The sequence below is a fragment of the Nilaparvata lugens genome, chromosome 13 (assembly GCF_014356525.2).
Source record: "Nilaparvata lugens isolate BPH chromosome 13, ASM1435652v1, whole genome shotgun sequence".
NCBI classification, from domain to species: domain Eukaryota; kingdom Metazoa; phylum Arthropoda; class Insecta; order Hemiptera; family Delphacidae; genus Nilaparvata; species Nilaparvata lugens.
This window is the reverse complement of record NC_052516.1, coordinates 8,857,036-8,869,163: the sequence shown is the minus strand read 5'-3', so window position 1 is coordinate 8,869,163 and position 12,128 is coordinate 8,857,036. Positions and strand designations below refer to the sequence as shown.

General features: G+C 34.1%; 1 protein-coding gene across 3 annotated transcripts in view; it reads left to right on the top strand.

Annotated features, from left to right (window-relative positions):
* Positions 1 to 12,128, top strand: part of LOC111057455 — a 356,053-nt gene that overhangs the window by 250,873 nt on the left and 93,052 nt on the right. For all 3 annotated transcript variants that reach the window (XR_005572751.1, XM_039439738.1, XM_039439739.1), the window contains exon 5: positions 4,616 to 4,772. Coding sequence is in view for 2 of the 3 variants with exons in the window: in XM_039439738.1 (XP_039295672.1) it covers positions 4,616 to 4,772 (157 nt within the window). In the remaining variant the exon portion in view is untranslated. The remainder of the gene's footprint in view (positions 1 to 4,615; positions 4,773 to 12,128) is intronic.

Here is a 12,128-nt window from a genome sequence, read left to right as displayed (position 1 = left end):
TGATGATGAATGGAAGGAACTACACTTCAAGTACTCCTGATGTTCCCTATTATAGTTTATAGTTGAAGGATAAATTTAACAATTAGGTAACGTTCACAATTTTTCAAACCATCAAATAAGATCCATAAAATTTACTTTTAAATGTTGCTAAGTATCTCAATTTGTGAAACGTTTTTCTAATAAAATTCAACATTCCGTGAAGTTGACGTTTTTTTTTAATTTCTTCTATCATAGTGATATTCATAAATTAGAATTAAAAAATGGAAATTATACTCAAAATAAAAACTATCTCATGGAACATCATTCCATCAAGTCTGGGAAATGGACAGTTTTGGGATGTGTCTCATAAGGTGCGTACAGATATACGCGCCGCGAACATGGGCAATTCACTTTTAATCAGTTGATGCCAAGCTTTTCATATCTTTACCTTACCGTTTCTGTAGAAATACAGACATAATCAGCTGATTAAAATTGAACTGCTCAAGTTCGCGGCGCGTATATCGCACCTTTATTCTTTGTGAAATCATTTCTATGATGAGTGTATTATTCGAAAAATGAAAACGGATTTATCATATTATTCATACCAAAGTGTCATCCAAACTATGGAATAATATTTTGAGATGAATTCGTGTTAGTAGCCTCGTTAACGTTGGTCAACTAACCTCAATCAGTGAATTGATCAGCGTTAACTTTCACATAGCTGCGTCGACCAATCGGAGACGAGTGGGAGGACACTCCCGTTTATAACGCAATCCTATTGGCTGATGATGTCATAGAGCCTCCATTTTCTCCTTGAAGTCATTTCGAACAGATTTGGTGTAGTTTGACAATTTAAAGTAAATCAAAGTATAGTTCTGTTATTAGCGCCCAAGAAGTTCGGAGATTAGAGATTTCAATGTATTGAATATTGAAAACTATTCTCAATATCGATTTGCTAATCTTAAATAACTTTCTCATCTTATATTATTTTATACAGTAAATGGTAAAAGTAATTATTTTAAGGGGAAATTTTTGTGTTTGTACAAGATAATGAATTGTGAAAAGGTATGACACAAAAATGATCTTGATTCTTTGAGAAATATTCAATCTTATTGTCAGATTACTGTCGTATCCATTCATGCTCCAGCTTTATTAAGTTGCGTACAGATTTACGCGCCGCGAACATGAGCAATTCACTTTTAATCAGCTGATTATATCTGTATTTTTACAGAAACGGTAAGATACAGTTATAAAGAGCTTGGCATCAGCTGATTAAAAGTGAATTGCTCATGTTCGCGGCGCGTAAATCTGTACGCACCTTAAGATTAGACTGATTCATTCAGAATAATACAATTTTCAAAAAAGTGGCAGAGGCTTGAGTCAAGATCTGTTTTGATTCCAATTACAACTAATCTGTATATAATATAATATAATATATTTCTGAATAATCTCCATACAACTTAACTAATTAAGTAGGGCAAAACAACTCAATTAATTCGATTTCTCTCATTCTATATGCATTGTATATGATAAACTTATCCTATCTTAGCTATGATTCTATTCACTCTTGATCCATCAGCCTCGTTGGTCATATCAATTCCAACTAGTAGTTCTGTGAACAGTAGAACTCACGCAGTATTCTCAACCACAAGTACCTGATTGAAACTATAGACCTTATGGAAATACAGCAATAGACTGGCTTCTCCACACATCTGTGTAATCACTTGTCAGCTGATTTATGATGAATAATTCTATAGTCTGATTTTTACTCTAATATTGGCGTATGAAGGAGGCTCCTTTTTCCTTTTATATTTTCCTTGAAATGGAAAATTTCCAAAAATCTTGTATATACGTCGACGCGCAATTAAGAAAGGAACATACCTGTCAAATTTCATGAAAATCTATTATCGCGTTTCGCCGTAAATGCGCAACATATAAACATTTAAACATTAAGAGAAATGCCAAACCGTCGACTTGAATCTTAGACCTCACTTCGCTCGGTCAATCATATTTTAGCATGATTCTTTCAAAATTCACTCAATGATGAATGAAAGAAAGCAGGAAGAGAATTAAAAAAAAGGTGAGATGGAAAGATAACATATCAAATGTAAAATTTAATAAAACTTTTTACACTTTTTCATAGAATCAAATGTCTAAGTGAAGCTATGACAATGAGCGCTTTCTCTTTCACTCATTCACAATTACGAGAGAGCGAGAAAAGAGATAGTGAAAGTGAGAGTGAGAGAGAGCGAGTAAGAGAGAGTAATGTTGAGTTAATTGAAATTGAAATTGGAGAAATGGAATAAGAGATAGAGAAAGAAATAAAAAGAGATTGATTGTTTGAGTACTTTATTTATGTAGATTACAATATATACTGGCTTGATCATTATGAGAGAGATGGGCTAAGAGAGACAAATAGAGAGAAAAAGAGAGAGAGTGTGTGACAAGTAAGAGATGAGAGATATAAGTTGATTGTTGACGGAGCCTGAGTTTGGAGTTGTGTGGTGGTTGGAATATTGTAAAGTTAGAGCAGATAGGCCCCCTCTGCTTATGAAATCGATAATTCCCAATCTCGGAGAGGAGGAGTATATAGGAGAAGTAGGAGGAATATGAGGAGGAGGAGGTGGTGAAGAAGGACGGTGAGGAAGAGAAGGAGGAGGAGGAGGAAGAGGTTACTACATGAAAACTGAATTTCCAAACAACCCTCTCCCAATCTGTATCACTTTGGTATCATTTATGACTTCTTCCTCGTTTACCTTCCCATCTTCCTCTCTCACTTCTTCGTCTTCTTCAATATCCTTCTCTCACTTCTCAACACTATCTACATAGTGCGGTCCACGTTATAATGACGGTATTTGATTAACAATGATGTTGCTATCCATATCATTCAAAAAGATAGATAGTACTATCCTAGAGTAACAATAGCGTAAATAGATATCCCAAGGTATAGGGCGTTTATGTCGCAACTTTTACTGTTATCTCAAGTCTATTACTATCGATTATTGTAGATTTTTACTGTTTTGTTGGGGTGAGAGTGTATAAACGCAACAATATGAGAGACTACCAGAGTCACACATTTTTTTGGAAAGAAATACGTGGAATATCGGCTTGAGATAACAGTAAAAGTTGCGACATAAACGCCCTATACCATGGGATATCTACTCATGCTATTGTGTTTCTCTATGGTACTATCCTTTTCCAGCTCCGCAACATTTCAGATCGTTCTTTAACAATGTATAAACATAATTAATTAACAAAATATTCAATCTCAATTATGAAAATTAACCATTAAATCGTGAAAAATATATTTTCTTGAGAAATAAAATATAATTTATCATTCTAAACAAGAATCAATAGTTAGTTAATCTATGACATCAGATATTTTAATGGTATTAGCTATCCTCTATAGAAGGCAGTGACAATTCAGAAAATTGGCAACGCTGTTCTACTAACTTTCTCCACTGTCATAAAGTGGACCTCACCATAGTAATACTCTGTGCAGAACTACTTCTTACTTGGGATGGACATGCGCAGCAGAGAAAGCATACAGCGGGAGGGATACAGAGGTGCGATGTTGCCGTTTTGAAGCGGCCAGCGTTCTCCAACTTCTAGTGACTGTTCATGTGCTCATGCTACACATGCCAACTTTCCTGTCTGAAAGTAGTCAGACGACGGACAAATTGGCAACTGCGCTTCCACCTATGACTCTATTCATCACTGAAATTGGATGATCTCTCTCCATTTCTCTGCGCCGCATATTCCTCCAAGTCAGAAGTAATTTTGTACGGACTATAATTATAGTTTCGTAATGAAACTGATGAAATTTATTATTTTGATTCATTTTTCGAAGAAAGATTCTTCCTGTCGTTATATATATTTCTCAATTGACTATTGAAACTTCTATTCATCAATATTTGGGAGAAAGACAGTTTTAAATTGAATTTGAGTATTGTAAAAACACTCATATATCGACAAATTCCACAGTTTAAAGCTTGGTTTTCGCTAGTGGGTAAATGCCGTCGTCGACCACAACAGGGTGAGGATCTCAGATAGGGTGGATTTCAATTTTTCTACATAACCTAAAAGATGTGTTCAATTATGTTTTAATGGGGGAGGTTAAGTTTATACTTTTCTATTATTTTAAATACTGCAATATGTTGATATTATTAGAAATGTTTGATTCTTGAATAATAATAACACAAATAGTGAGAAGTTATTTGATCAGCTGTTTTAGCACACTTGAAATTTGGACAATATGAATGTCAACAATGCTTGTCGTCGTCGACTGCGCAGGAACGAACGTTTACGCACGAACGAAAATGCACCGTTAATGAAAACTGTAGAATATTACTATATATGTGTGTTTCTATCAACGGTTCTACAACTTTGACAGTGACTCGGTCGAATTTTTATGCATATTGTCTTCTCCCTATCATATTATTGTATAATATAATCATTTGTGATCTGTAATTATCATTTTTGTCATTGTCTCAATGAACTAATCAATACCTCTAGACTGTGTATTCCAAATTAAGGTTTAAAGCAGTTTTGGGCGAATGTCAGATGTTTTTACCTGGATTGTATTTGTAGATGATTAAATACATGAATGAATAAATTGTGTTTTGCTTTGTTTTAGCATACTGTGAATGGAGAGAACCCCTGGAGACGTTATGCGAGAAAATCACAGGAGACGCACCCCTCTTCAGTATGTTTCGGGTGGAGGCCAAACCCTCCCCATGCCCATTTAAACCCCCCTTCACCTACACTTACAACAGGGGTTCTGGAGAATGCAGGTGAGCTGATAGATTATCGTAATTATTGTGAAAAATTAATTTAATTATTACTAGCTTACCCGGCGAACTTCGTATCGTCAGAAAGTCAATGTATCTCATGTCACACTTGACTTTATTTGATGAATCATGAAATTTATTTGACAATCAATATTTTTATTTACATCTCAATACGGACTTCCTATGTGCATTTATTATTCCGACATTTCAACATATTCTCGGTCAATTGGTATTCTTGATCATTTTATTCTTGATCAATATCTATCAGTAAAGTGTTAAATTAAAAAAATAGATACCGGCTGGTTAAATCAGTGTTTCAAAGATGAATTTAATGTTTCCATAGTTGTTGATTGTCAATAGATGGTCCAGGAAATATGCGATGTACGATGGATTACACAGAATTCCATATTCTTTCCATCTTCAATTTTAGGATGAGTATAAGCTAAGTTAATTGGAAAAAAAATCAATTTAGTCTGTCATTCTTCAGTAATTTATGATTGCAATATGAACAACTCTCTTTCATGAGATGAATAATTATTTTTCAGTTTCTCAATGATAGGGGAGTGATAATATTATTTGTATAGGTCTTCTAAGGAACGATTATCTACAGCTGGTACCAATCAACTACGGTACACTAACTTCAACTCCAAACCACCGTTTTAATACCAGTACACAATAATTGATCACAGGGTGACGTGTTTATTATACAGCTGGTTACTTTAGATGCTAAATTAGCCACCCGGCCTGAAATTTCAAAAACATAGGTCTGTGAAATGGATTAATAAATAATAATTATTAGTCCCCCTATTGAAATTTCTGGTCAGAAACCATCACCAATATTTATTTAGTTATTTAGTTATTTATTTACATTGTGTACAAATACTTAACATGAGGAAAGGCACAACAGGCTCATGCCCAAAACTGTCCCATTTCCAATTTATACTATACTGTCCAAATCAAAATGTTGGTTATGTCACTTTCACTTTTCAAAATACAATTTACACTCTTCAATACTCAGATAAACGAGCAAATTTTGAATCTAATAGATACTGTCACGTTATTTTTGATGGAATAACGCTTAGCCTCCTGCTTGGCGTCAATCGGTAGAGCATGAGAGTTAGCTTAATAACTATAAAATCTGGTCGTGGTTTTCTCTCTGGTCGTTATAATCTCATTAAAATCTTAATAGGCTCATACAGGAGCTTTCGCAATAATTAAATACTGATTTAAAAAAAATGTATATATATATATATATATATATATATATATATATATATATATATAATTTATATCCTATGGTATTGAGGAATAAAATGAATGGTACACCATGAAAAATTTGATACATATAATTATTAAACAAATAATCTCAAGGTTAGATCAAAGGAAAAATATATAAAGCAACAAATATACAATGAAACAAGAAACGAAATCAAATAAAATATCACAGATCAGTGCTATTTTCTAGTTCTATAGCACGAAACTTTACCATGTGCTTTCACTTCATTGATCATATGCTTTTATCTGCATGTAGCTTTGACATCAACTTGCTGTTGCTTGTCGATTTGGATAATCCTACTTTATATATTAACTTCCCAAATCAGAGCATGATAAATTGACAAATCAATAATTAAATATATATTAATTTCTACAGTTTCCAATAAATATATATATATATGTCAGGGTGCAAGATTCAGCACCTGATGGAAATAGATAGATCAATTTATCTAATGAACCAGAGCTACATTATGTTATCACAAATTACATTATAAAATCAATGATCATGTGAACATTTGTATTATTAGCTTAGAACTTGATATTCTTTTAATTGGTGTATCCTTTGATATATAAATTGACTCGTTACTATTCAATAAAATATCTCTTATACCATTTTTAAGACTTGCGCAAGTATTTTTATTAATTTCTTAATTTTTAAAATCTTTTTGACGAGCTAGCTTTTATTTCTCATTTCATTCAAAGCACTGAGGGCGCCCTATTATTATTTCAACTATTTTTCACTCACGTGCTGGATTTTCTAAAAGTTGCTGATGGCGATCCGAATTCCTGGTAGTCCTGGATATTTGGTGGCCGAAGTCGTCTCTTCCAAGGGATTGAAAAATATTCACATGACTTCTGCTTCACTATAGCATCACAAAGTCTTATGAAAAATTAATAATTCGATTTAACTTTAAGTCATTAAAAAGGTACAGTAAAAGATATTGTGCTCTACAAATTTTGGTGACATTCCATGGTAGTGGTTGGCAGGCAAGTGGGCAGGTTCTACTTTCTTTTTCACAATTTTCATTTCCGACTTGCAAATTTGCATAAAATTTAAATATATTGTTACTACTCCGTTCAAGGCTCAAATGGTTCGTGCCAATCTATTAAATTATTACTTATGTCACCCAGCTGACGTTATATCTGTCTTCGGGCCATATCCAAAACATAAACTGAACAACAATAATTCATAAACTCTATTCATAGAAATATATACAAATATATTTGAATCGGCTCACTATTACCGCCCATCAATTGCTACCATTTGATTGGTTCATGCAAATTTGTTATAGTATACATGCGCCTATGAACCTCCTACTTCCTTAATACATTAATTTATTTTTTATCTTGGGTTTTTAGTACATTTTTTACATGCAATATAATTTTCTAATGATTATAGGTTGTTTCTCACTTTATAACAATTAGCCATGTGCATTTTTAATTCCTCTAGTTGCATACCATTTAGTTACAATAAATTTCTGCCAAGGTGTCTGGCTAGATTTTACGTTATGCGACTCAATCAATCATTATGTCGCCGATCTATAGATATTTCATGCCTAACCTCAAATTTTCAATACTTTATATAATATTATATAAGTAGCAAATTATTTCCATTTCTATTCGGCCGCTATAAATTTAGCCATGATACCTGATATTATCTAATTTTTAAAAACGTTATCGCATTTGACGATATTAGCCTATTATTCCACTTAGACCTATAAATTTCTTTCAAGTAGGGATTTTATTTACCCATCAGAATTTGATACGTTCCAATACTATTAGAATCTGAAATTAAAAAATCTAGAACAGTAACTAAATAATTATTCAAAAAGTCTAAATTTTGAATGAAACTAGAAATTAATATATTCACACAACATATTCTCAAATTTTCATGCCGTTCTGTCAAGTAGTTTTCAAGTCTGTAGGGAACAAACAAACACACAAACAGACATTCATTTTTATATAGAGAGATAGACAAGCAGGTGTAACCCATGCTCCGCCAGAGTCTGTTAAGAGCAACATAGATTGAGTTTAATTTTATTATAGTTACATGCTGGAAATTGAAGTACGTATCAACAATAATTGTGATAATTAAAAATTGGAAAACCATTTGATTGGGCATTTATATTATGTAAACCTTGTATTACAAATTGAATAAATTTGTTTTTGTTAATAGAATCATAATTAATTGATTGATTGAAAAATAGGCTCATAATCATCCTTGGTAAATTCAAAATATTTACGCATAATTGCAAGTTAATCAGTTGAGTAGAGACATGATGATGCGTCATTTGTGTATTTTTCATCCTATACATGCATAAGCTGATTTTCTTCTTTATAATATAACTAGCCGTCAGGCTCGCTTCGCTCGCCATATCCGTCTAGCCGTCTGGACCCCCGACTGGATCGTCCGAGAATGAGATCATCTCGCTTCGCTCGCCTGCATTTTTCATTTGAGCATTTTTATCATATGTTAGGACGATCCAGTCGGGGGTCCAGACTAAATGTCTGGCTAAACGGATATGGCGAGCGAAGCGAGCCTGACGGCTAGTAATATAATATTCCCAGGAATAGCTCTGATCAAAGTAGCAGTGCCCAATCAATTTTTCCGCGATAAATGCATTTCAATCTTCAACTTGGTGCTAACCTAACAAAGTCAACTCAACTTTGCCAACCTGACAAAATTATTAATTTAGTTGCCAGTTAACAACTGTTTCGAAGAGGTACTCTCTCTAGATTATAGTTCTATAGTAACATATGATAAGGAAATTTCAATTATAATTAAGAGATTGGGAGAAGAAGAATATACATGCTAAAAGACGAACTTTAAACCCTTAAAAATAACCCTTAGAGTTAAAATATTGCCAAAATATTTCTTAGTGCGCCTCTAAAGGGCCAACTGAACATACCTACCAAATTTGAACATTTTTAGTCCGGTAGAATTTTAGTTCTGCGAGTGAGTGAGTGAGTGAGTGAGTGAGTCAGTCAGTCAGTCAGTCAGTGAGTGAGTGCCATTTCGCTTTTATATAATATAATATATAGAATATAGATATAGATAGATAGATGATTCAGTCACGGAAAAAGCCCAATCATCGTAATGAGGATAATCCAACTTATTTATGAATAATCCAACAGCATATTTATGAATAACTGCAATATTTTTTTCCTACAGTTACGTTGAAAAGTGGCCATTGCTGCACTGATTACAGAACGCAAAGAATCACTTTTCCGCTCTAGTGCGGGAAAATTTTTTTCGCCCCACTTGGATGTAATGAGCTGGTTTTCGTGCGTCATATGGAGGCCGAAAATGACTGTTTTCTGACCAGGCCGGTAAAAGTTTTACGGCCCTAGGGCTGTAAAATAACCTTGAAGTCAGCTGATTCTGATTTGATGTGAACGTGTTTACAAAATGGTTTATGGAACGGAATCAGTTTATGCTTCTAGAGTTGAATAAGTATTCTGCAATAAGATAATATCATTTTATTTGGATGAATAGATTTATATATTATAAATTATTCAAATTCGATTTTCAGAGTAGGATAGAACTTCTAACCTAAACTTCCGAAGTCAACGACAACAAGCATTGTTGACGTTGACATTCAGATTGGCCAAATTTCAGTGCTAAAACAGCTGATCAAAAAATTTTTCATTATTTGTGTTTATTATTCAAGAATCAAAACATTTATAATAAAATCATCTTATTGTCAATTGGAAGAATAAAAAGTATAAACTCAACCTCTTACATAATTGAACATAATCTTTTAGGTTATTTAGACAAATCAGAATAAAAAATGAAAATACTTGGACAATTTCCTGATATTCAGATTACCTCAGATTTGCTAGAGCTATGACCTTCCTTTGCTTTCGGAAGTGCCTAATAAACAATAAATTATTCTCATATTTATATTGTTTATTTTTCTGTGTGGCGAAAAATAACGTTCTCACCATGGGCAAAAATGTGTTTCTGGCTCTCAATCTTTTCTAGTCCTTGGCCTACGGCCTCGGACTTGAAAACCGATTTCGAGCCAGAAAAGTCTCATTTTCGGCCCTAGGTGCGAAATATACTATTCTGCACTCCAGATTTGCAACATGGCAACGCAAAATACTTAGTAGGTTATATGGAGCAACAGTGCAGCAAAATCAAAATGAAGTTGGTAACAGTGACTGCTGTGGCTGCTATAGTGAGCAGAGGTGCAACCAAGCACAACGCGCTAATTATTACTATTAGATATTATAACCAAGGACAACATTTTTATTCAATTTGACAATAAATTAAGGTTTTTATCAATAATAAAATTACACAGATTCACATTTGATGCATTTCAGGCAATTTTACCCATAATTACCCACTTTTCATAATATTCAATGGTAACTGTAGGAAAAACTGAATGTGAAATACGTGCGCAAAGTTCCTCTGCTGCACTCAAGAAACCATTCCGCCCTCGCCTACGGCTCGGGCGTAAACGTTTCTTTCGGTGCAGCAAACTGTCACTTTACGCACTAGTTGCACAAATAACTATACTCACGCAAGTTTTCCTGTCATTTCCTTGAACTTCTCCAAGGAATGAGTTAGAGTGTGACCAACTAACTAGATTTGTGTAATGGTTTGAAGAATATGTTATGTTTGAAATTTGAGGCTAATTTATGAAAGCAATCAAAAGTTATCGTCGAACATACATACCCACAAACGGATAAGCACTTGAGCCTCTTTTATGTCTGGTATTGATTGACTCAGAAAAGAATGACGTTTTATTGGATGATGTGGCGAAGTTTGGACAATAATGTCCACTCTACCACTTGACCACAATAGTGATCAGTGAGAACTCGCTACACTCGTTTTAAAAAACAAATAGAAATACCCTTGACACCCAAAACGGTGTCCCAAGTCCCTCAAAAGCGTGCATTTTCAATTAAATTGCAGCCCCTATCAGAGTAGGGATCCATTCCTAATAAGATTGCACCGGTTCACTTCAAACTGTCAGCTGGATCAGTTTAACATTGGTTGGGTGGAAAGCATTCAGGATAGACATATCACAACCCTGTCAGTATCAGTTAAATATGGAGCCCTGCTGTTACTTGTATAAGGAATGCTGACGTTTTGAAGCGGGTCACACTCTAATCAAATGAGCCACAGATTTGCAACAAGCGAGACGTAATTAGTTTTGGGTGAACGACCGTTATAGAATCGTATGCAAATTGGGAGTGAAATCGGGTTTTGGGCTGATTTTTTCACTCTGTGGTCTTCGGCATTCAATTATAGGCAGGGATTGGATACACCAGAGATCATTTCTCAAGTAACGAGGGAGTTTCAAATTATCCTATACTATTAAACGAGCAACTTCTGTTTATATGTTCATATGTTTAGATGTTTGGATGTTTGGATGTTTGGATGTTTGGATGTTTATATGTTTGTATTTCACCTGATCTCGAAAAAGTCTCTAACGATTCTCACGAAATTCAGAACATAGTAGGTTTATAATATAAAGATTCGATTGAACTAGGTCTCATCCCTGGGAAAACTCACTGAAGGACATTGAAAGGATAATTATTATTCATCCTTGGGAAAACAGCTGATAATAATTATTTCGTCGTCTGTTGGTGATGGAAATGAGTGAGCGAGTTCATGTGTGTGGGAGTGTGTCAAAATTATGACTCAGCTGTTGAACTTTTGTAATAATTTTATCAGGTACTTAGTGCCGGTTGCAAAAAAGCCGGGTTATTCTCAATTCTGATTAATTCCAGTAGATCCATCTTTTTGGAATGGTCTTCTCTGATTTGGTTCACGTGAAGTTGATCAGGATTGAAATTTAACTGGCTTTTGTGCAACTGGGCCTTTGTGAGGGAAATTTTCGCATTCCTCTGGGAATTAATCTCAATTTACTGTGATTTGAAAGAACATTTCTGTATGAATGTTATCATAATTTTTTCTTTCGTGATAAATGTTCAATGCTTTTCTACTCCAGAGCGAAGCTCGGCCCCCGATATTAAATTATTATTTTGTGAGGGTGCGAATACACTACCAGTATCCTGGTTTCTCACTTTTGATGAGAGAAAACTACTATACTTCTAGATTTTTTATTCTGA